The 25767-nt window shown below is 41.7% G+C and overlaps 2 protein-coding genes across 4 annotated transcripts in view; one reads left to right on the top strand and one right to left on the bottom strand.

The window, feature by feature from the left end:
* ydjc (YdjC chitooligosaccharide deacetylase homolog) overlaps nt 1-25287 on the top strand; it is a 72355-nt gene extending 47068 nt beyond the window's left edge. Inside the window, exons 3-6 of one of the 3 annotated variants that reach the window (XM_037259546.1) lie at nt 908-1067; nt 3600-3699; nt 14756-14933; nt 24388-25287. In XM_037259546.1, coding sequence (XP_037115441.1) covers nt 908-1067; nt 3600-3699; nt 14756-14933; nt 24388-24703 — 754 coding nt within the window. In that variant the 3' untranslated portion in view covers nt 24704-25287. The remainder of the gene's footprint in view (nt 1-907; nt 1068-3599; nt 3700-14755; nt 14934-24387) is intronic. The other 2 variants (XM_037259547.1, XM_037259548.1) reach the window with 2 other exon arrangements.
* LOC119127540 lies at nt 13394-14447 on the bottom strand. The gene is made up of 2 exons (XM_037259558.1): nt 13998-14447; nt 13394-13943 (listed from the first exon to the last, which is right to left on the bottom strand). Exons 1-2 carry the CDS (start codon nt 14431-14433, stop codon nt 13708-13710), a joined length of 672 nt encoding a protein of 223 aa, XP_037115453.1. The 5' UTR covers nt 14434-14447; the 3' UTR covers nt 13394-13707.
* Nucleotides 25288-25767: the final 480 nt, after the last annotated feature.

Consider the following 25767-nt stretch of genomic DNA (forward strand, 5'->3'; position numbering starts at 1 on the left):
CGAAGCTTAAAATTTGACAAAGTCCAATTCGAAGACTCTGGAAATTCATCTTAGTAGATTTTGGTTCAATCTCAAAAAGAATGCAAAATCCATCTTCGTTCTTTTACTCCGGGCAGCGTCACGGCCATCGCCCTGACTAGGAAGAAGCGCGCCCGCTCTGTGTCCGGGCAACATATTTATAGGCTTCTGGCATTACCTCATCGTAATACGTAGGTGCACCATGGTTGTCTTGGCAACCTTGCTTCAAGCAGCAATCACCGGATGCAGATGTTTCCTGTTTTGCTCGTTCTTTCTTTTAGTATTAGCCCTTAATGTCTCCTCTTCAACTTAATACATTCAGGTATGGATGGAACACCAATGTTAAATACAGGTTGGACAAAACATTGCAACATGAATCACATATATCTTGTCTAATAAAAATCAATCTCAACACATAATAGTACTTAACACAATAATGGGTTCCTCCAACTTAAACACATATATTGATATTGCTCAAGCTGTTACATCTTAAAATTATGGCATAGCAAACTCATATTCCAAAATTGTGGGTTGCTACGTGTTTGAGCAGGTCGTGTCCTCCCAATTGCTAACTATTTAATTTATTAGATTTGTTAATTTCCATCAGGTCACCCCTATGTCAAGCTTTAACACCATCTCCTGGTGAAATTTTGAACTACTACATGTTTTGGGATAGCCAATGTGCCTGGGCCAAATTCAATACCTAATTTTACACCATCTCGTACCACCATGTCACTTGACACAATAAAGTGCAAGAAATGAAATAGATGGATAAAGTCAATGGCTTAGAATAACGTGTGTGAAGGCAGAAAGTTAGGGAAAAAACCCAGAAAGTTTAGTCTGAATTGACACTGAGGTTGAAAAAGAATTAATGGACTTTTTCTATCAGACACAGCATCCCAATTGGGCTCCATGCCAACCTATCAGAAGGTATACCTGTGTGTCAGAGCCTCCGAGCAGCCTCTACACTCGTCGACGAGCGTGGTTTCTTCCATGGAAAGATGGGCTTCCGTCAGGCACTGGAACGACATCAGCTAAGCATGGAACAGGTACTAGGAGAAGCCTCACAATTTTTTTTTCTTATTCATTCAGCTAATTGTTTAACTAATGGTTGTTTAAATTCCAGCCATTCGTGGCAGAGCCAGTACCACTACCAGCCATTTTGAGGATTTTTATCCATTTTCGAAGGCCTGCAAAATATTGTGTTCTATGGCCACATAAAATAAACTTACACAGGAATCCAATTTTACTAGGTGTGGTAGGATAGAAGCACACACAGAATAAGTAACATATTATTCAACAATCAAATACATGGTAAGATATTTTTTTATGTTTTTTTTTGTTTATGTAGTTGATCGGCCAGTCAGTTTGTCACACACAAATGTCTGTGGGGGATCGGCGGAACCCCCATTTTGCCCACAAAGCGGCATAGTGTGTGTGTGTGTTGTGTGGGTCTTGAAAACGGCATGATGCTCCAAATATATTTGGAAATTCACACACAGGATTGAATGTTTACTAAAAATAAATCCACACAAGAAAAAAAACGTGATAATCACAAATGTAATTTGTGGATCGGAAAAACATGTGAAACTCAATTATATTTGTTGATCCAAACATAAAAATTGCGATTGTATTTGTGTGAATAATTTTGACACAAATCTCTTCTCATAGTTTTAGTTATGATAGAAATTAACAAGCAGATACGACGTCTATTTGCACCATGACATCGATGTGCTTCACCGTTTCAGTCGGGCCATTTAAATGAGCAAGCACCTCTGTCCATTAAGGCATGTTTCATTAATTCCAATTGTTTCAGAGACACGAATTCTGGCATTAACTCGAATATTGACTGCATATAAACGTATTGTCTTTAAAAAAGTGAAGAATGCATAAAAATTTGGTCCTGGTTCTTCAACAGGCAATCACTTCTTGCTCCTCTACCATCTATGTCAGGGATTGTCAACCGGTGGTCCAGGACCACCGGTAGACAATCCCTGTAGGTTGACCACGAGTGGTCTGTGGAGGTATTGAAGGTGGTCCGTGAAATTGGAAATGGAAAATCCATCTATTTTCTGTACCGCTTGTCACCAAGGGGGTCGCAGGCATGCTGGAGCCTGTCCCAGCAGTAATCCGGCAGTAGGCGGGGGACAACCGGAAGTGGTTGCCAGCCAATCGCAGGGCACACAGAGACGAACAACCGTCCGCACTCGCGCCTATGGGCAAATTGGAGTGCTCAATCGGCCTACCAAGCATGTTTTTCGGATGTGGGAGGAAACCGGAGTACCCAGAGAAAACCCATGCAGGCACGGGAAGAACATGCAAACTCCACAAAGGGAGGGCCAGAGGTGAAATCGAACCCACACCCTCTGACCTGTGCGGCAGAGGTGCTAACCAGCGCGTCACCGTGCCGCTACAAATGGAAAATAATTGTGACAGTTTTAAAAATAAAATAGATTCATTATTTAGACTTGATTTATTTTCCAGCATTTTTTTTTTAATCGTTTACCCATCCAAATTATGTCAAATGTTGCTGAGATTCCCAAAGTAGATGCAAATAAAAAGCCTGTATACCGTGTTTTTCCATGCATAATGCGCCCCCGTGCATAACACGCACCCTAAAAATGGCATGTCGATGCTGGAAAAAAGCCTGTACCCATGTATAATACGCACCCAAATTTTGACTCTTACTTAAGTCCGTAAACGTAAAATTATTTCAGAAAAAAGATCATCTTTGGGAACAACCGGATGTTATTCTGCCGGTCAGTATCACTGCGCATGCGCTAGCAAACTCGATAGCGAAGAAATGTTTCGGATTTGTGTAAGGTACATTGTGGCAGCAAACGAGCAGGTGATCGAGCAAGCGTCTGATACGAGAGCATTGTGTTCGTATGGAGCGTGTTTGAAGTGAACAGCAGAGAAGAAAGGAACAAGGCAAAGTGTTGTGAAATAAAATATTACCTGTAATACGCATTTTGTTATTTGCTGATTGAAACTGCTAATTAAACTGTGAATTGAAACTAATAGGTAGAGAACTGAACTCTCGCTCTTTATATAGCTGACGTGTCTTGCGCATCCGTTCTGCGCATACTGTAATGGCGGCCTCCATATGATATCCGGTCTGCGATGGAGATTAAAAAACAAACAATATTTGACAATAACACACCATCAAGGATTGCATCATCGCATCAAACGATGTGTCGTCAATTATGAATTTTACTGACTGTGTTGGGCAGGATGGCTGAATGCGATGCGCGATTGACAACAAACAAGAAGAAAGGTGTGATTTCAAGTTTTATTTCGAGGGAGATTTTCTTCAAAAATTGTTGTATCCATGCATAATGCGCACCCCAGATTTTAGGGCAATAAATTAGTTAAATTTTGCGCATTATGCATGGGAAAACACGGTAGGTCTATCCACCTTCGGTGCAAAATAAAATAATATTCCGCCAAAGCAGTGATCCCCAAGTTGCTTCTTGGTTATAAGGGTGGTCCCTTGGACAAAACCAGTTGAAAACCCCTGATCTATGTGATTAACTGGGGTGTATTATGTTTCCCACTTAAGTTTTCTTTTTTGTGTTAAGGTGGAGCTAGAGCTGAAGGACCAGATCAGGCTTTTCAGAGAACTGACAGGTCACCTGCCTTATCATATGGATGGACATCAACATGTTCATATATTGCAAGGTAAGTCAAGTATTGACTTTGTTCTCGTCTGTCTCTAGATCCCTTTTTGGATTTCAAATTTAAAGTTGCATGCTCTGCGACTAGCTGCGACCAGTTCAGGGTGGTCTGCCTTCCAACCGAAGTCAGCTGGAGTAGGTTCCAGCAACCCCCTGACCCTGAGCTGGATAAGCACTGTTGAAAATGGATGAAATTAAAAGTTGCCTGTCACTTAAGTTTTAGGAGAGGATTAATACTATTGTATAGCTGTTGCCGTCTCGCTCCCTTCATGGGGTCCTGTTGCAGACACACAAACGTACAGACTGTACGGTTATTCTAGCATCTGCTCTACAACAAAATAAATATACCAAATAACATAATGACTTAACATGAAGCTGAGATACATTGATCTCAGTATATAGTACAAGTACTATGTAAGTAAGATGGTAATGTTGCGTCTTTTTTTCTTCCAAACAGCTCTTCAGATTTTTTGTTGCTTAAATCAAAATACAATTGCCTAATTTATTGATTGTAAAAGGTAAGATCATGTGTGTACCAATGCAAAAACAACTAGAGCTGTGTGCACCAATAGACACTTTTGTACCCACTCATTTGCACCCACCCACGTGTTAAATGCTACCATATAATATATTGACTCAGCGGATGGGTTAACTCGAATACTGCGTTTTTTTAATGCATTGGATAGTAGATGTTTTATGCAATTGCTCACAAAATATCAAGCTTGGGAATGATTTTATTGAGTCATAATTGCCAGCAGATGTCAACAGTGCCTTGTATCAGAGCCAACAGTTAGGTTAAGCCCACATTGCAGGATGTGGTCTAGTTATGGGAAGTTATAAAAGAAATTATACAGTGCGATTACAAAATTGCGCATAAGAGGCAGAGACATTCTTCTGACTTAAAGCTTCCATATCACGTTTATAAATTCTTCCGTTTTACATTTTACTCATTCAGTTGTGGTCTATATAAAGTGGAACAGCGATGCATTTGTCTGAATTTCTCGTTTTGATAACATCACAGGTCCCTCTGAGGTGTGGCTGAGAGCAAGCCATTTTGGTGCGGTCTCTTTAAATCTAAATGAGATACTTCACACCCCACTCCCTCCAGGCCGCGAGATATACGCCCCCCTTTCCGGTTGGACGTATTTGTAGTTTTTTAGCCGAGGTAGCGTTTACTTGCTCCACAAACTTTTTGATTGATTAAAAGATGTCAACGGCAGAAGACTTGTCCATGCATACATAACGCGTGACAAAATAAATCCCCTCACAATATTTATCAACACATCATGTAAACAAGCACTGCAGTCAAGTTAACCAGTAAGCTAATGCTAGCATTTATTTATTTTATCTATTTATTGTTATTCTATATGTGGTATAACTGGATCTACTACATATTTGCTCAGAAGAGTGTTTATGCCATCATGTTGCAAAAGCATGACTTCCATGAGTTCTGAATACAATATTTTGAAAATCAGTCATTAACAAATATTGATATTTTGACGTTTATACTGTATTACATATTACGGAAAGAAAAGGAAGGAAAAAGTCATTCATGACTCTTCTGGGGTTAAAAAAAAGTTTATTTCGGAACCCTGATTTGAAAATTAATAAATATTTATCTTTTCACATACCCGTAACATATTTTGGTAGAACAGTCGGCATTTGTGGCTATTTTCTCTGGTGGTTTTAGGAACAATCTTCCAACTTTTTCGGTGCCCTCTGTTGATATACTAGCACAATCAAACTTGTCACCTAGCAGGTGCAATGCCATTCATATAACAGTTGTCATGATGACAGAGGTTTTAGAAATAAAGGCAACCCAAAATTAGGTGACCGCTTTTTTTGAGTTGAGTTGAGTTGAGTTTGAGTTTATTCACGCAATATCCAAGACATACAACATGATACAACAAACAGTATTACACAGTCGGATGCGTGAAAGGTCACCCCAAGCAAGCTATTTAAAGCTTTTAATAGGGGGCCCGGTTTCCCATAAGTATCAGATATTGGCCAGATATCCTTACATTATGGACAACATACAGATATATAATAGACAATAACAATAAACACACAATAAGGTACAACACACAATAAACATACGACAAGTAATAGATAGTCTCAGTATTCTGGTTACACTGGATTTGATGTGAAGTACATTAGCAATTAATAAATTAACAACAGGACACAGGTGTTCATGCGATTAATAATCAGCACATTAAACATACATTGATAGGAGTTGATTTTTTAGATTTGCCTTGAAGATGGATATGGATTGCAACATTTTTAGTGTTTCGTCAAGCTCATTCCAAATTTGTGGCCCTCTGCACACAATGCTAAAGCTTGTAGATTTTAGTTTCCGTTTTTTCCCAATGATTAGATTGCTATTCCTGGTGGTGTGGGTGTGGCTGGGAGTACAGATTGGGATGAGTTGACAGAGTTTATGGTTCTGTTTATGGACAGTCTGATAGATGACGCAAGCATTCTGGAAATAGTTGTGTTCAACAAGCCTCAGAAGATTGTGTCGGTGGAAGATTGTTTTAGTGGGGGCGTTAAACTCAGACCATGTTATGGCACGTACGACCTTTTTCTGAAGTATCTCAAGCTTTTTTAAATGGGTTGGAAATGTGTTACACCATATAATATTGCAATATTTTAGATGAGGTTCAAATAAGGATTTCTACAGAATAAGAAGTGCAGTGAGTGGGAGATAATGTCTCAATTTGAAGAACAAAGCAGCATATTTAGACAGTTTGATTGTGAGATTATCAATATGTCTTTTAAAGTTCAAGAACTCGTCAATGTGGATCCCCAAGAATTTAGTAGAGCTGACTCTTTCAATGTTTTGTCCGTTGATTTTTATGCAAATTTGGTCAATGTCCTTTTTTTTATGGGAGCGGAATACGATGTGGTTTGTTTTATTGACATTTAGGGAGAGTTTGTTGCATTTAAACCATATGTTTATTTTTGCTAACTCACTATTTATAATTTGTTCAAGTGTATTTGGATTTTTGTGGGAAAAAACAAGTTTGTATCGTCAGCAAATAATACTTTACGTAGTATGGATGAAGTATTAACAATGTCATTTATGTACAAGATGAAGAGGAGCGGCCCTAAGATGGACCCTTGGGGAACTCCATGATTGATGGGTTTGTATGAAGATTTATGGTTGTTAATAGAAACATATTGATGTCTTCCAAACAGGTAGCTGCGGAACCAGTCTAACGCCAGGCCTCTAATACCATAGTGTTGTAATTTATTTACAAGAATGTCAATCATAATGGTATCAAAAGCTTTAGACAAGTCCAGAAAAATCCCAATGCCATATTCGCCTTTATCAATTGCCTCGTAGATTTCATCAGTCAAGTCAAGTACTGCCATATATGTAGTGTTTTCCTTTCTGAATCCATACTGGGATGGGGCAATGATGTTTAGTTTGTTTAGATAGCTGTTAAGTTTATTGTAAACTACTCTTTCCAAAACCTTGGAAAGAGTAGGCAAAATTGATATTGGTCTGTAAGATTGTTTTTGTTGATACGTGCTATTTTTGCCATTTGTGGCACTACTCCAGAGAGTAGAGACAGATTGATGCAATGTGTAAGAGGTGCAGTTATTATATTGGAGATGCTTTTCAGAATTTTACTTGAGATACCATCTGCTCCAGCTGAGTTTGAATTCTTCATATTCATGATTATTTTATACACTTCATCGCAGTTAGTTGGATTCAGGAAGAAAGAGCCCAGGTAATTACCTGATAGGTAGTCTTTAAACGAGGCATCCTGAGGCTGACTGATTTTACTGGATATGTTGCTGCCAATGGAGACAAAGTAGTTATTGAATTCGTCGGCAAGACTGTTGTTTCTGGTGATGTTGCTTGTATTATTATCACGGTCAGGGAATACAGGAGTTTTTTGGCTTCTGTTCAAGACCTTGTTCAGTACTCTCCAAGATTTCTTGGAATCACCCTGTGATTCGTTTATCAAGTCGGCAAAATGATTACTCTTCCGCTTTCTGATAATATGTGTAAGTTTATTTCTATAATGAATATATGCATTTTTATTAGGGGTGTAAATCGCGGGTTTTGTCACGATACGATATCATATCGATACAAAGAAGCACGATACGATATTTGCCGATATCTTAAAGCCTGCTGTAATTCATTCACGATACATCACGATATAGTGCTCTATGATCGATATTTTTATTTTTTTAAATAAAAAATATAGAACAATATCCTGATTTATAACAATTCATACGCAAAATCAACAAGGTACTGCAAACTCTGTATTTAGGAAATTACAAGAGTATTGTAGTATACAAAGTGCTTATTTTAACACTGAACTTTGATGTCGTGTTTTTTCTTTAAATGTGCGGCGAGATTTGTGGTCCCTGAATATTTGATCACCGCATGGCATTTACAAACTGCACGTGTCTTGTCCGTTGAGCCATCTTTTCTTTGGAATCCAAAGTGCTTCCAAACGAATGACTTGAAGCCTAAAGGGGAGCAAATTTCCTCGTCTTTTTGGACACTAGCCATAGCACCAGCCCAGGAGCCGCGTACTAGTTGTCGACTCCCCTTTCACGTGCCTGCTCTGCTCACAACACAACACGCCGCGCACTGCTCCCGGAAAGAGGAAGCAAGCAACAATGAACTGGATTTCAAAATAAAGTCGCGTCTAATGTCCGAGGTCAAACACGGCGATATAAATCGATGTTTACGTTTAGCATCGATGCCAATAAATCGTAGAGCATTATATCGATTCATCGATGTGTATCGATGAATCGTTACACCCCTAATTTTTATTATTATGGTTAGGTTTATTTATGTATCTTTTACATAATTTATTTTTATGCTTAATAGACTTTAATATGCCCTTAGTGATCCATGGATTTTGAGTACCGTATTTTCCGCCCTAAAAGGCGCACCTAAAAACCTAAAATTTTCTCAAAAGCCGACAGTGCGCCTTATAGGCCAGTGCGCCTTATATATGGATCAACTGATGAATTTGTTGATCCATACTGGTTGTACACAGTGCTCTGCCAAAATGTTTCAGTACGTTTTAGTACGACTAATAAATTACAAGGTCGCATCGCTTCCCAGCATTACGGCAACTGTAGTCAGGGGGCGTCACCGAATAGCTGTTGTACCCGCGAGGCTATTTCCTGTCAAAATAGGCTGCTCTGTTAATGTTTCGAGTAAATCTACGGATCGATATGGAAGGGAAACATAGGTAAGTAGTACCAATGCGTTAGATCGAACTTTAGTCAGTTCCGATCATTTTAGAGGAGATCGTTTGAGAAACGCGATTGTTTACACTTTGCTGAGGCTCATGGGAGATTGCGAGGTGAGGCTCGTGAGACTTTGCGGATGGCTAATGCTATTGCGATAGCTGCTATACGTACCAGGCTATTTCATGTCAAAATAGGCTGCTCTGTTAATGTTTCGAGTAAATCTACGGATCGATATGGAAGGGAAACATAGGTAAGTAGTACAAATGCGTTGGATCGAACTTTAGTCAGTTCCGATCATTTTATAGGAGATCGTTTGAGAAACGCGATTGTTTACACTTTGCTGAGGCTCATGGGAGATTGCGAGGTGAGGCTCGTGAGACTTTGCGGATGGCTAATGCTATTGCGATAGCTGCTATACGTACCAGGCTATTTCATGTCAAAATAGGCTGCTCTGTTAATGTTTCGAGTAAATCTACGGATCGATATGGAAGGGAAACATAGGTAAGTAGTACAAATGCGTTGGATCGAACTTTAGTCAGTTCCGATCATTTTATAGGAGATCGTTTGAGAAACGCGATTGTTTACACTTTGCTGAGGCTCATGGGAGATTGCGAGGTGAGGCTCGTGAGACTTTGCGGATGGCTAATGCTATTGCGATAGCTGCTATACGTACCAGGCTATTTCATGTCAAAATAGGCTGCTCTGTTAATGTTTCGAGTAAATCTACGGATCGATATGGAAGGGAAACATAGGTAAGTAGTACCAATGCGTTGGATCGAACTTTAGTCAGTTCCGATCATTTTATAGGAGATCGTTTGAGAAACGCGATTGTTTACACTTTGCTGAGGCTCATGGGAGATTGCGAGGTGAGGCTCGTGAGACTTTGCGGATGGCTAATGCTATTGCGATAGCTGCTATACGTACCAGGCTATTTCATGTCAAAATAGGCTGCTCTGTTAATGTTTCGAGTAAATCTACGGATCGATATGGAAGGGAAACATAGGTAAGTAGTACCAATGCGTTGGATCGAACTTTAGTCAGTTCCGATCATTTTATAGGAGATCGTTTGAGAAACGCGATTGTTTACACTTCGCTGAGGCTCGTGAGACTTTGCGGATGGCTAATGCTATTGCGATAGCTGCTATACGTACCAGGCTATTTCATGTCAAAATAGGCTGCTCTGTTAATGTTTCGAGTAAATCTACGGATCGATATGGAAGGGAAACATAGGTAAGTAGTACCAATGCGTTAGATCGAACTTTAGTCAGTTCTGATCATTTTATAGGAGATCGTTTGAGAAACGCGATTGTTTATAGAGGGCTCGTTGGTTATTGGCTAGTGGATGCATACCGCAACCCTAGTCAACCTCAGTTTGATGCAGTATAGCTTCTATTTTATGCGCCTTATAAGCCGGTGCGCCTTATATATGGACAAAGTTTTAAAATGGGCCGTTCATTGAAGGTGCGCCTTATAACCCGGTGCGCCTTTTAGGGCGGAAAATACGGTAGTTGTATTGCATATGATAGCTTTCTCAGGAATGGTCCTTTGAATAGAGTCGGATATTTCTTTGGTTAGAGTTTCGAATGCAGCATCAACATCACTACAATTATATATTCCATACCATGTCTTGGTCTGCAGGTCCTCACCTAGACGTCGTATGGTTTCTTCATTGAGTAGTTTTGATTTTATTGTATGACGAGTAGGTGGGGGCCTAGCAGGGAGGTCAATGAATAATACAATAGGGAAATGATCAGAAATCTCAGAGAGTACAGTTCCAGAAGTAAGTGTGGCGTTTTGAAGATTTGTGATGAAATTATCAATAATTGACTTAGTTGAGTGAGAGACTCTGGTATAAGTATTTATCGTGGGAAAGAAGGATGAAGAGTGTAATGTGTTTATAAAGTCATTTTTGGCTGTATCATCCTTGGAAAGATCAACATTGAAGTTGCCAAGGAGGACACAGCTTTTGTTATTATCATTTATAGAAAATAATGCTTCCTCCAGTTTGGTCCTAAAGATTTCAAGATCAGCGTCTGGGGGACGATAGATTATACCAATAATGAGGTTTTTCCTGCTTTTTCCGCTTATTTCAACAAAAAGGGAGTCACTGTGGTTGTCTGCTATGACAATGTCATCACAAATCCTCACGTTGTATGCAGAGGAAATATATAGGCACACGCCACCGCCAGATCTGCCACATCTGTTCTTAGTCAACAACTTATAGCCATTAAGTTTTAAGATGTCAGTGTATGACCTGTCATTCAGCCAAGTTTCACTGCAGCCAATTACGTCAAAGCTGCAGCCTGTGTTTGTTAGTAGAGTAACTAGATCATCATGATGTTTATTCAAGCTCCTGATGTTTAAATGCAAAAAAGAGCAGTTATTTATATTTGTTAAATGTTTTAATTGCTCAGGAATATACTGATTACAACTTATATTTCTATGATAGTAGATGCAATTTATCACCTCGTCTCCTTCACTGTCCATTTCATTAAATGCCATCCACAGGGTAACGAGTGAGATTTACTGAGATCCAGCAACAAAGACACATTTAAGACCATGGACATATACATACACTCACCCATACCAAAGCGGGCCTGACAGACGTACACACATACACCCACACACTCAAACACACAAGAACACTCTGTAGTAGGGGTGTAAATCGCGGGTTTTGTCACGATACGATATCATATCGATACAAAGAATCACGATACGATATTTGCCGATATCTTAAAGCCTGCTGTGATTCATTCACGATACATCACGATATAGTGCTCCACGATCGATATTTTTATTTTTATTTTTTAAATAAAAAATATAGAACAATATCCTGATTTATAACAATTCATACGCAAAATCAACAAGGTACTGCAAACTCTTTATTTAGGAAATTACAAGAGTATTGTAGTATACAAAGTGCTTATTTTAACACTGAACTTTATCAAATTCCTATATTTTTTTCTCATATAAGTAAAGAAAAATGAATATTCTTTCTTTTTTTGTAATACCATTAACTTTAAAGTGCATTACTGAACTATTTATTTACAATAATTTTAATTGTCCGTTGAGCCATCTTTTCTTTGGAATCCAAAGTGCTTCCAAACGAATGACTTGAAGCCCAAAGGGGAGCGAATTTCCTCGTCTTCTTGGACACTAGCCATAGCACCAGCCCAGGAGCCGCGTAGTTGTCGGCTCCCCTTTCACGTGCCTGCTCTGCTCACAACACAACGCGCCTCGTACTGCTCCCGGAAAGAGGAAGCAAGCAACAATGAACTGGATTTCAAAATAAAGTCGCGTCTAATGTCCGAGGTCAAATACGGCGATATAAATCGATGTTTACGTTTAGCATCGATGCCAATAAATCGTAGAGCATTATATCGATTAATCGATGTGTATCGATGAATCGTTACACCCCTACTCTGTAGACATTACCCGCTGTATTATCACAGAGCAGACAAACAGACAATTGCCTCGTCCTACCTAGTCAGTAGTATTTGTAGTGTTGTGATAATTAGACGCTACCCCTTTAAGAGACTGAGGAAGTGAGAGGGTGTTGAACAGTGGGAGAGAGAAATGTTGCTGTACAGGCCAAGTGAGGAGGAGTCAATATTATATTACCTGTAACTGTGAATGAAAGTTATTAAAGCTTCAACTTAAAAGATCTAAACTGAGAGGACATTCAGTTCCTATTAGGGGTGTAACGATTCATCGATACACATCGATGAATCGATATAATGCTCTACGATTTATTGGCATCGATGCTAAACGTAAACATCGATTTATATCGCCGTGTTTGACCTCGGACATTAGACGCGACTTTATTTTGAAATCCAGTTCATTGTTGCTTGCTTCCTCTTTCCGGGAGCAGTGCGCGGCGTGCTGTGTTGTGAGCAGAGCAGGCACGTGAAAGACTGAGCCGACAACTACGCGGCTCCTGGGCTGGTGCTATGGCTAGTGTCCAAGAAGACGAGGAAATTCGCTCCCCTTTGGGCTTCAAGTCATTCGTTTGGAAGCACTTTGGATTCCAAAGAAAAGATGGCTCAACGGACAATTAAAATTATTGTAAATAAATAGTTCAGTAATGCACTTTAAAGTTAATGGTATTACAAAAAAAAGAAAGAATATTCATTTTTCTTTACTTATATGAGAACAAATATAGGAATTCGATAAAGTTCAGTGTTAAAATAAGCACTTTGTATACTACAATACTCTTGTAATTTCCTAAATAAAGAGTTTGCAGTACCTTGTTGATTTTGCGTATGAATTGTTATAAATCAGGATATTGTTCTATATTTTTTATTTTAAAAAAATACATAAAAATATCGATCGTGGAGCACTGTATCGTGAATGAATCACAGCAGGCTTTAAGATATCGGCAATAATCGTATCGCGGTCCTTTGTATCGATATGATATCGTATCGTGACAAAACCCGCGATTTACACCCCTAGTTCCTACAGTATTCAGGCCAGTTCCCAAGCCAAAAATGAGAAAATAAATGTAAGAGAGAGGAAAAGAGGAAAAAGAGGGGGGCGAGTGGTGAGATGGGGAGAGAAAGAGCGAAATAAGCCATTCACCGTCTCCAGGTTCAGTGGTTGTCATGACAACATGGACGCTGTTTTTGATGACGTCATCATCACGCGCCTGTGTTTACAGTTGGGGGGAGGCGGCATGTTGCAAGTTGGCAGACAGTTCTTCTTGGAGTTCAGAATTAATGTCTCCATCTCCTCCACTCAGCCAATAAGTTGTTCGGGGGTTCCTGTACAGTTTGCCCTCGATGTAAAGCTAGTCAATGAACAGTCGAGCGGTCTTTTTGGCTTTCCTTGCCTCGGCCATGATCGGGTGAAGCAGCCTCCATCTGTTCATGATCTCCGGAGGGAACTGATCGCTGATGGAGTAGTTAGAGCCTTTTAGCTCTCTGCCCCTCGACATGACGGCAGACTTCATCTTTGAGTCAACGACTTTAGCCACAATGGGACGGAGCCTCCTCTGTTGGTCGGTTCTGGTCCTCCCGAGGCGATGTACTCTCATCATCATCATCGTTTTAAAGTCCGCTTTCCAGGCGCCGCTGGGATGTACTCTGGAGAAGCGAACAGCTCCGACGTCCTCAGGCTTCATTTTCAATTCGTTGACAAGAAATGTTTTGACAAGTTCTTCTGATCTCCGGTGAGTTTCATCTTTTGTTTCTGTAAGTCCGTGTATAATGATGTTATCCCTCATACTTCGGCACTGCAGATCAAGAATGGAGTTTGCCTTGTTGACTTTGTCTCTTTGTAGTTCGGCTGTCAAATGTTTGAGGTGGTTTACTTCAGTCCGAAGTGACGAATTGTCAGCCTTTAGCACCTCGATGAGTGAGTTGTTAAACTCCACAGAGTGCTTCAGTTCTTTTACATCAGTAGTCAGTTGCTCGAGTAGATCAAGCTTCTTGAGTTGTAGTTTTATAGATGTTATAGACTCACTGATGTCAGAGATTTCCTTTTCGCTTGGGTTCGACTTGGCTCGGGTATTCATGGCCTCGGGTTGTTGTTAGGCGCATTTACAATAAAATGCGTCGCTGTAGGCTTCCAAGTCCTCTAACGACTCATCAACAGGCAAATCCAGTTTGATTAAATTCTGATCACTGGTCAAATTAGATGCGATGGCATAATTGGGAAATTTTCTGGCATAGCGTACCAGGTCTTCTAGGTCTTAATTGAGGGAAACCCCTGAATACTGTACAGAACCTTTAGATCAGCACAACCAGAAGTACTTTAATGCCTGTTTAGTTAATTGTAGATGCTTGCCTGTGAAACGATATTGTCTATTGATATCAATTTATGATCTTGTGTTGCAGAGGTACGCGAGGTGTTTGCACAGGTCCTGTCAGATCACAGAATTCCATATACTCGTGTTCCAGTGGAGCCAGGTTTACACAGCTGCCAATGGCTGCCAGCACATCTTAAAAGTTTCTACGCACAGGTGGAGAAAGACGCTCTTGACTCCATCCCTGTTTTCAAGCGTTATGGAATAAGGTGTGTGTGAGGGTTTTATTTGGGTGGTGCATGACTCCAGGGGTCACCAACACGGTGCCCGCGGGCACCAGGTCGCCCGTGAGGACCGCATGAGTCGCCCGCAGGACTGTTCTAAAATTAGCTCAAATAGCGGCACTTGTCAGTGAGCTGCATCTATTTATTTTACAGTCAAACCTCGGTTTTCGAACGTCCCGGTTCTCGAAATAATCGGAATTCGAACAAAAAATTCAAGATTTTTTTGCTTCGGTTGTCGAACAAAATTCGGAGGTCGAACCTCGCGAGATGAGCCGGGAGGACTCGAGAAAACCCGACCGCGCGGCCCGGATTAGATTAGATTAGATAATCCTTTATTATTCCCTCAATGGGGAAACTCCTGTGTTAGCAGCAATACACTTAACATATACACACACACACACACGCGCATGCGGGGAAGGGGGTAAAAGATTTTAAAAAGTAAAAGATATATATAATTAAATTATTGCATGTTATTATTGTCCGTTAGCTACAATGATCGGCCTGGTTGTACAGTCTGATGGCAGCAGGGAGGAAGGACCTGCGATGCCTCTCGGTGGTGCATCGTGGGTGACGAAGCCGGTCACTGATGGAGCTCTCCAGGGCTCTGACAGTCTCATGAAGGGGGTGGGAGACATTGTCCATGATGGAGGACAGCTTAGCCACCATCCTCCTCTCCCCCACCACCTCCACCCGGTCCAGACTGCAGCCCAGGACAGCTTTCTTCACCACCTTGTCCAGTCTCTTCTTCTCCGCTGCAGTGATGCCGCTGCTCCAGCAGACCACCCCATAAAAAATGGCGGACGCCACCACAGAGTCGTAGAAGGTCCTCAGGAGGCCGTCCCTCACTCCGAAGGACCTCAGTCTGCGCAGCAGGTGGAGTCTGCTTTGGCCCTTCTTGTATAGGGCCTGAGTGTTAACAGTCCAGTCCAGTTTATTGTTCAGGTGAACACCCAGGTACTTGTAAGAGCCGACTGACTCCGTTGTTATTCTATTTTCGTTACTTTGAGGATTGTATTAACCCCTAATCATGCCTCCAAAGAAAGCAAGTGGGAGCAGTAAAGCGATCCTAAAACACAAAGACGCTCTTAAAGCAATGCGACAGTGAGCGCCCGGCGCGCTGCGGTCGCGCGATCGGACCAAATTAAGCTCCCTGCGCACTGAGGTCCACTTAAATTTTGGAAAGTACATCAGGACTTTAAAAATATTTTCTAAATTTTAGCGACGGCTCTGTCACAATAATGCGACCAGCGCGGTGCAGTTGCGCGGTCGGCGACGCGCTGCTGTTGCGCGTTCGGCGGTGCGCTGCAGTTGCGCGATTGGACAAAATTAAGCTCCCTGCGCACTTAGGTCCACTTAAATTTTGGAAAGTACAGCAGGACTTTAAAAATATTTTCTAAATTTCAGCGACGGCTCAGTCACAATAATGCGACCTGCACGGTGGGCGACACGCTACGGTTGCGCGTTCGGCGGTGCGCTGCAGTTGCGCGATCGGACAAATTTGCGCAAATAAAAAAATGCTTAAAAAAGGCACAGTTTTTTTTTGTCGCGGGCTTAAAAAAAGGCAAAGCCACTCGACGATGGTTTAGCATTCGTCGAAGTGGTCAACGGCCTATTTTTTTGTCTTGAAACGGATTTTAAAAATTTCCATAATTTGTAATGGGAAAAATAGATTCGGAATTCGACCGATTCGCTTCTCGAACCGCCTTCTGGAACGGATTGTGGTCAAAAACCAAGGTTTGACTGTATTTTTGCTATTCTTGTTAAGATCACACATGTGAACTGGAAATGACAATAATAACACATAGTGAAAGCCAAATTGAGCAAATTTGCTATTTCAGAAATGTGTGTCAAACTGGTAGCCCTTTGCCTTAATCAGTACCCAGGAAGTAGCCTTCCGTTTAAGAAAGGTTGGTGACCCCTGCCCTAGACCAACCTTAAATAAATATTTATTCATGTCTATGTTCTTTGTTCACCAAAAACTTTCATCTTACATAAACCCCACTACCCGATACCCATAGCTTTCCTAAAAAAATAATTAATCCAGCCTTTTTCTGGATTGCTCTTGTTAGTATTTTCTAACAGGGATGGTACCATTTCACATTTGGACAGGTACACTATTGATACCAGGTACCTGAGTATCGATACTAGTACATTAGTTTTTGCGCGCGTGCAGTTGTGTGTGCGAGTGTGTGTGCGTGTGTGTATGTGTGCGTGTGTACGTGCGTGCGTGCGAGCGTGCCTGCCTTTCTGGCTGCCTGTGTACGCACACAACCCAAACTGGCATTGGTGAAGTGACAATCTTTGCTTGATTTATTTCATATTCAAAATCTACGAACTTGTCCATTTCCATAGGGGTGGGTGATATTACAAAAACAGAATATCATGGTTTTTTTTTAATTATAAAGAAACCTTTTTGATTTTATCATGTTTTTTCTTAAGCAATAGAAATGAAATTACACATGAAATAATAGAACTATTAAACAAATACATGTACTGATCATTATCCATCCACTTTCTTAACTGCTTTTTTCTCACGAGGGTCGCGGGCTTGCTGGAGCCTATCCCAGCTGACTTCGAACAGTAGGCGGGGGACACCCTGAACTTGTTACCAGCCAATCGCAGGGCACACAGAGACAACAACCATCTGCTTTCACTCTCACACCTACGGGCAATTTGAAGTGATCAATTAGCCTACCATCCATCCATCCATCCATCCATCCATCCATCCATCCATCCATCCAGTTTTAGGAGGGACTCCCAGACTTCCCTCTCCCCAGCCACTTCATCCAGCTCATCCCGGGGGATCCCAAGGCGTTCCCAGGCCAGCTGAGAAACATAGTCTCTCCAGCGCGTCCTGGGTTGTCCACAGGGTCTCCTGCCGGTGGGACATGCCCGGAACACCTCCCCAGGGAGGCGTCCAGGAGGCATTCTGATGAGATGCCCGAGCCACCTCATCTGGCTCCTTTCAACGTGGAGGAGCAGCGGCTTTACGCCGAGTCGCTCCCAGATGCTTCTCACCCTATCTCGAAGGGAGAGCCCGGACACCCTGCGGAGGAAACTCATTTCGGCCGCTTGTATCCGGTATCTCATTCTTTCGGTCACGACCCATAGCTCGTGACCATAGGTGAGGGTAGGAGCGTAGATCGACCGGTAAATTGAGAGCTTTGCCTTTTGGCTGACGGACCGGTACAGAGTCCGCATTACTGCCGACGCTGCACTGATCCGCCTGCTACCATGTATGTTTTTGGAATGTGGAAGGAAACTGGAACACTGTGAATTGCATATTTACATGCAAACTCAACGCAGGGAGGCCAGAGTCGGAATCGAACCCGCAACCTCTGCACTATGAGGCAGATGTGCTAAACCAGGGGTGGGCAAACTTTTTGACTTGCGGGCCGAATTGGGTTCTAAATTTTGACCGGGGGGCCGAACCAGGAGCAGATGGATGTAGTGTTTGTGTGAAGTAATATAAATTGCATAAAAGGTTTTTACTTTTAGTAGATACTAAAGCATGGATATTAAAAAAAAGCTTTTTGAAAACAAATGCATTTATTAACAGCATTAAAAAAATATTTCACCAAAAAACTACTATCAGTGATTCTTATTAAATACGACACTGTTATGATGAATAACATTTTCCATCACTTCAGCGCCTGCAGGTCAGATTTATGAAATATGTTTATCTAATGAGGCGAAATCACATCCAACGGCAAACATTCTGACCAAATACATCATCTTGAAGAATCAGTGAAAGAATACATCTAAATAAAGTAATAAAGAAATCAATAGTATTGTTGGTTTCCCTTTTTGGCTAGTGCATCATAGTCTGGAGCAGGGGTGGGCAAACTACGGCCCGCGGGCCACATCCGGCCCACGGGGCCGTTTAATCCGCCCCGCCAAACCTGAATAAATTGTATTAAAATTTGTAAAATTTGTTGTGGTAATTTTTAGGATAGAGCCGAAGTGTCGGTCCGTTAACCTAGATCTGTGACGGGCTTTGTTGACGTTCATGTGGCTGAACGTCTTCTCACACACGTAGGTCGAGCCAAATTGTCCACTCTTTTTTAACATTCGGCACTCACTGTCCACCTTTCTTTTCTTCGGGCCACTCATTTTAATGGAAGGATTCCAGGGGAAGGTTTGTGGGTGGCATTAGCGTAAAACTGTATCTGAAAACTCAGCGCGCGAATTACGAGAATATTGACGTCACAGCCTACACTCGAAATTCGGCACTGATAGATGAAATTACTACGTACTACTGAGTACGCACGCACACGCACTTGTGAGTGTGCACCGAGCTTTCTGACGCGGCTCCCGGGAGTAAATGCGCGGGCGGGCGCTTCCCCATCTACTGGGGAAACATAGTAATTGCAGGGAAAATGACCCCAAAAAAAATTAATACAATTTATTCAGGTTTGGCGGGCCGGATTAAACGGCCCCGTGGGCCGGATGTGGCCCGCGGGCCGTAGTTTGCCCACCCCTGTGCTAAACAGTGCTTCTCTGTGCCGCCGCATTCATTGTTAATTTGTGATAATGAATACAGTAATAAATACCTTTTGTGTAGAAAAATACAAATTATAAAGCAGCTAGATATCTGAGAAAGTTTTGTTTTCAAGAAGTCTAATACAATCAAAATAGCAAATATCATGTGTACATACCTTGGCTGATATAAACAGCTCCTGGGAGCCATAAAAGCACTTTTATAAATAAAGATCACAATATATATTGTAGAAAATTAAAACTTATTAGTGGAAGAATTACAAAGGTCACCGGTCTGTCTTAAAGATGTCTAATACAATCAAAATAGCATCTGTCCTAAAATGCACACAGCTTTTAAAGTCGTGATTAAAAAAAGCAGCCTATAAACACATTGTGTAAAAGTTAAAGGAACTGCTGCTGCTGGTAGTTACAGTGAGCTATATTGAAATATGCAGTGCCTTGCAAACGTATACTCCCCCCTTGAACTTTTTGACCTATTCTTACAATTCAGGTTTCAAACAAAGATATGTTTTTTGTGAAGAATCCACATCAAGTGGGACACAATCATGAAGTGGAATGAAATTTATTGGCTATTTTAAACTTTACCAAATAAAATAACTGAAAAATCTTGCGTTCAAAATTATTTAGCCCCATTGAGTAAATTAATTCTTGGTAGCGCCACCTTTTGCTGTGATTACAGCTGCAAGTCACTTAGGGTGTATCTCTATCAGTGATGCACATCAAGAGACTGAATTTTTTCCCATTCTGCAAAACAGCTCGAGCTCAGTGAGGTTGAATGGAGAGTGTTTGTGAACCTCAGTTTTCAGTTTTTTCTAGAGATTCTTAATTGGATTCAGGTCTAGACTTTGACCCAAACACACAGAATTCACTCTTGAATTCTGTATGCTGTCATGCCCGTGCCAGAGCACGCTCGGCCGGACACTTCCCTCAGTCACACTCCGTCGAATTCTTCCTCTTCCGTGTCTGAATTTAAGTTTTTTTGAACAGTTGAACGATATACAAAACAAACCTTGCACAATAACACGACGTTTACATATCCTGTCCACGAATACATCGAATTCTTCCTCTTCCGTGTCCAAATCGAAGTTTTTTTGAACAGTTGAACAATATACAACACAGACATTGCACAATAACACAACGTTGTTCAAACGTTAATGTGCATATTTACATATCCCTGTCCACGAATCTGTTGAATTCTTCCTCTTCTCCAAATTGAAGTTTTTTTGAACAGTGGAACGATATACAGTACAAACATTGCACAATAACATGACGTTGTTCAAACATTAATGTGCATATTTACATATCCCCGTCCACGAATCCATCGAATTCTTCCTCTTCCGTGTCCGAATTGAAGATTATTTTTAACAGTTGAACGATACACAATACAAACATTGCACAATAACACGACGTTGTTCAAATGTTAATGTACATTTACATAACCCCGTCCACAAATCCGTCAAATTCTTCCTCTTCCGTGTCTGAATTGAACAGTTGGGCGAGTGCGGCATTCATTATGCCCGGGCTCCCTCTCATCTTTATCCGTGTCAGTGTCTCTGCTATTCCCTGGCAGTTCAGTCAGTTATTATTCCTGTACCACTGTTGAGACTGATATATCAGCCCAGGCGTCCACAAGCCATTGGCAGATAGTGGCATGCGTGTCATTTTGGCGTCTTTATACACACAAGTGGTGTTGTTGGATTAGGAGTAAGCACAGCATGAGACTCATACTATGAGTGTTTACCGCTATTACTTCAGTGACGCCCCTGACTACGGTTGTCATAATGCTGAAAGCGATGCGACCTTGTAATTTACTAGTCGTACTGAAACATTTTGGTAGAGCGCTGTGTACAACCAGTATGGATCAACAAATTCACCAATTGATCCATATATAAGGTGGCCCGGATTATAAGGCGTACTGTGTTTTTTTGAGTAAATTAAAGGCTTTTAAGTGCGCCTTATAGTGCAGAAAATACGGTACTTTGCAATTTGTTGTTCATGTGCTTTGAATTTTTCGTTGTTTTCTCATGGCTCATGCTTTCCAGGTGATCTCAGCGTTGACTTTTGTCAGGTGTTCGTTCATATACACGTTAGTTCCTTTTAACATTCTACCTTGTTTTTATACGGTGGTCTTGTGTTTTCTGTTGGCAAAACTCATAATTACAGCTTGTTTTCTATTTGTATTCCTTTTGGGCAACAAGTGGCAGACCTCGATGCTGTCGTAGTCCACAGAAATGCCTTTGGAGTTAAGAAAGGCAACTACTTGATGCTCGGTAGCATTAGCTTCCTGTTCCATGTCCTCACCTCCGTTTTTATCGGCCGGCACGGGCATAGAACTGGGGTTTGATGTAAATCCTCGTAACGATCGTTCATCCTCGTGTACTGCTCGAGGTCCGCCACCCTGCACTCCTGGTGAGAAGTGCACTTATCCTTCTTCTCGCTCAGTAAGCACAGCGACGAGAATACTCGCCGACGGTATCCTGCGTCATTAATGTCAGTGACAAGTATTCTCGTCGCTGACATACAAAGAGATAATAAATTAAATTAAAATTAAATATACAATAAAAATTGTTTAAATTTTTCAAATATACTGTGATTACAGAAATTCTAAATATGATTTACACATAATTATTTTCATAATGTTTCTGTTTTTTCTGTCCGTTTCTCCATTGTTGTCCGCTCGTGCAATAGCTCATTAGGCTTTAACCAGGTCTCATAAAAACCAATCATGTTAAGATTATGGTCTCTGAGGTAATTAACTAGTCGTGTTTTCGCAGAAAGTGATCTAATATTTATAAAACCAAGTTTCACTCTAGTAAGCGGATCTAGGTTATTTCCCATCAGAGGATTTCTAAATGAAATATATTGTCGTCTAAGTCCCAATTTGCATTTGAAGTGACTATTTATGCGGCAACAGATGATGACAGTAGGAATCTGACAGCTGTTTGTCGGCAACTATAAGTACTCTTATTGGGAGCTAGCACTGTGTCATAAGACTGGCCAGGGAAGAAGGCCTCAACTCGTGTCGCATTATTCAAGATTCAAGATTTTGTATTTTTATTGGCCATGTTTGAGCATGCCAAACAAGGAATTTGACTTCGGTACATCTCAGCCTCTGTTCAACATTTAGGTGACTAACAACACTCAGGACATGTGCGAAAATTGACAAATATTCTCAAACATCCCCTGATCTTAAACTCCCAGGAGGGCAAGGAAACACTTAAAACTCCTACTAGGGGAAATGAGAAACCTCGAGAAGAGACCACAGATGGGAAGATCCCTCTCCCAGGATGACCAGGCTGCAATGCATGCAGAGTGGACACATAGGACACATAATATAGACAATTCAAAGATAAAGCGTCGAGAGCAGGATGTTATTGCACAGCAATGTCTCTGAGACTCTAAGAGTAGTGTGAGTTCATCGGAGCGACAGCCTGGGGGAAGAAGCTGCCTCTGTGTCTGCTGGTTTTGGCATACAGTACTCTGTAACGCTGTCCTCGCAGTCCTCACTACAGGCTTAAATTTTTTTTATTTCTCACAGTCCTCACTACAGGCTTAATTTTTTTTTATTTCTGCCTGTAGGCTGGGATCAGATGAACTAGACAGTGATCCGAGAGTCCTAAAGCTGCACGAGGCACAGAGCAGTATGCATCCTTTATTACGGTGAAGCAGTGGTCCAGTGTCTGTGCCCCTCTGGTGGGACATGTTATGTGCTGTCTGTATTTGGGGAGTTCGTGTGCGAGGTTCGCCCTGTTAAAATCACCCAGAACAATGATTAGTGAGTTTGGTAGTATTTTCTCCATGTCTGTTACCTGATCAGCCAGCAGCTGCGTGGCTTTGATTGCACGTGCGTGTGGTGGAATGTAAACAGCCGCCATGACGATCGAGGAGAACTCCCGTGGTGAATAAAATGGCCGGTAATTTATGAAAAGTGTTTCTAGGAGAGGGCTGCAAGACTCTTTCAACACCGTGACATCAGTACACCAACGTTCATTAAGATAGAAACACAGACCACCTCCCTTTGCTTTTCCCGAGAGCCCCGTGCTGCGATCGGCGCGGATTAGCCTAGATCCAGGTAGCTGCACGGCATGGTCGGGGACGAGTTCGGAGAGCCACGATTCAGTGAAGCACAGGGCAGCAGAACCGCTAACGTCCGGGTTCCGTGGGATGAGAAGCAGCAGTTCGTTCATCTTGTTCGCCAGGGAGCGGACATTCGCCAGATGAATTGATGGTAGGGGAGAACGGAACCCTCTCTGCCTCAGCTTCACGAGGGCTCCGGCGCGCTAGCTACTCCGCCGTCTTCGGCATGCTAGCTTGTATAGCGCCGCCGCTCCGGCTAAAATCTCCGTCAAACAGTCTGGGTCAGAGAAAACTGGAGAAAAAGTACCAGGAGAAGACTGTCCGATGTTTAACAGTTCTTCTCTGGTAAAAGTGATCCGGGATGGGCAGCAGAAGACGCAGAAAACACACAAAGTAAGACAAAGTAGCAGAGAGCGAGTCACCGATGCGGCCATCCGCGGTGCCATCTCCATAGAAAACATATCAGTATATAGTGTTGCACTATGTATGTGTACTAAGTTTATCGGTCTTATCTACACACAGCATTGTAAGCATCCAGCATAGCGCTAGTTACCGCAAGCTTTCACACTCCATACCCATTCTAGTAGTAAGTGAGCTAGCCACCTGTAACTCAGCCTGCTCTCATGTCCTGGAAGGCTCTAACAGTAATGTTTCTGGAAAGAGTGAGACCTGGTTAGGGTGAAAGCTGTCCATCCTCAAACAGATCGAGGCAGCCCCAAAAAGGCAGATTATTTACAAACTAGTCCTTTCTCTCTTCAGAAGCTTGCCAGCCTTTGGTTAAACGATAATAATCTGCTCAAGATTTGCTAAACTGTCAATTACAGTAATAAAAATGACAGTCAATCCCTTTCCGTATTCACAGATGGCCAGACGTGTACCTGGGACTGACCACAGTAGGCCGGAACATGTCTGTCTTCAACCTTCGGCTGGCCCTCCGCCATGCCTTCAGTATGTCCTCCTGTGTTGCGTCAAGTCCTGAAGAACGGGTGGTCACAGCAGAACTCATGGTACACCCAGGTTACCCCAGTCATTCACAAAAAGGTGGCTGTGGAGAAGGACCAGATGAGTTCTCCCAGTCAGATGATAGGCAACATGAGCTCAGTGTGCTTACTGACTTGTCACTGCTTGATATGTACCGCAAGGAAAGAGTGCAACTCTGTGGTTTTAAAGATTTTTGAGAATATGCCTTCAGTATGCATTTGTGAATTTGTGATCCACACCAGTTGAATTTGCTGGCAAAGTTAACCTTTAACTTTTTCGTTTCAAATTACATTGACAGTTGTTACTCTTAATAGTATATTAAACATTTCTTACAACCTTAAAACTACAATGTCAATTTTTGGAAAAATCTCTAAATTGGTATTACCAATATTAGAGATACAATATGGCAATGTTTTTGAAGTCAACATGGCTTACCACCACTGGACTACGAATTGAGTGTGTGTATGTAATAATGCATCTACTGTGAGCGTTTTGAGTATAGGCTCCTATAGAATAGCGCAATATAAATCCATCCATCCATTTTCTGCACCGCTTTGTCCCCACGGGGGTCGCGGGTGTGCTGGAGCCTATCCCAGCCGTCATCGGGCAGTAGGCAGGGGACACCCTGAACCGGTTGCCAGCCAATCGCAATATAAATACAATATATTATTATTGTTATTATTATTATTATCATTATTATTATTATTATTAATAATTGTAGGCAAAGGGGCAATTACAGAACAAACAACTTACCAACGAAATAAAACATCAAAGACCAGGATTTGTAGTTTTTCTTCATTGAAGGTGCCTCAGCAGAGCTCAGGATAGTGTCCTACTGCCTTCTATGTATGGGCGAGCCGCCACTGCACACCTATTTCTGTTCTGGGCGCAAGTCTAGCATAAACACAATCTAACTGTGCTCATTGGTGGAGTATTTTGCCAGATGGTAGAATTGGCCGCAACAGGTGGGTTTGCACCTTTGTGCACAGTTGTGAGATGTAGGAGTAGACATTTCCTAGCCAATCCGTGATATGGTTCTCAATTGCAAATCTGACATTGTGGACACAAAACAACACCATAGCCATACCATGCCCAAAAGTCAGATCAAAGGAAGTTTGATCAAGGTCAGAGAGGATACATCTGATTCCGTAAAGGTCACAGGTTATCATCAGAGATCACAGTGTCCCCACCAGAGATTACATCTGTTTTACTACAAACCGGATTCGGTTGAAGTTGGGAAATTGTGTAAAATGTAAATAAT

This window comes from Syngnathus acus, chromosome 9 (assembly GCF_901709675.1).
Source record: "Syngnathus acus chromosome 9, fSynAcu1.2, whole genome shotgun sequence".
NCBI classification, from domain to species: domain Eukaryota; kingdom Metazoa; phylum Chordata; class Actinopteri; order Syngnathiformes; family Syngnathidae; genus Syngnathus; species Syngnathus acus.

Excerpts from the sequence above, each read along its gene's own strand:
- LOC119127540 (XM_037259558.1), bottom strand. The coding sequence starts at position 14,433 with ATGAATACCCGAGCCAAGTCGAACCCAAGCGAAAAGGAAATCTCTGAC. Across the intron at positions 13,944-13,997 it reads TGTTCGCTTCTCCAGAGTAC|ATCGCCTCGGGAGGACCAGA; the intron begins ATCCCAGCGGCG and ends TGATGAGAGTAC.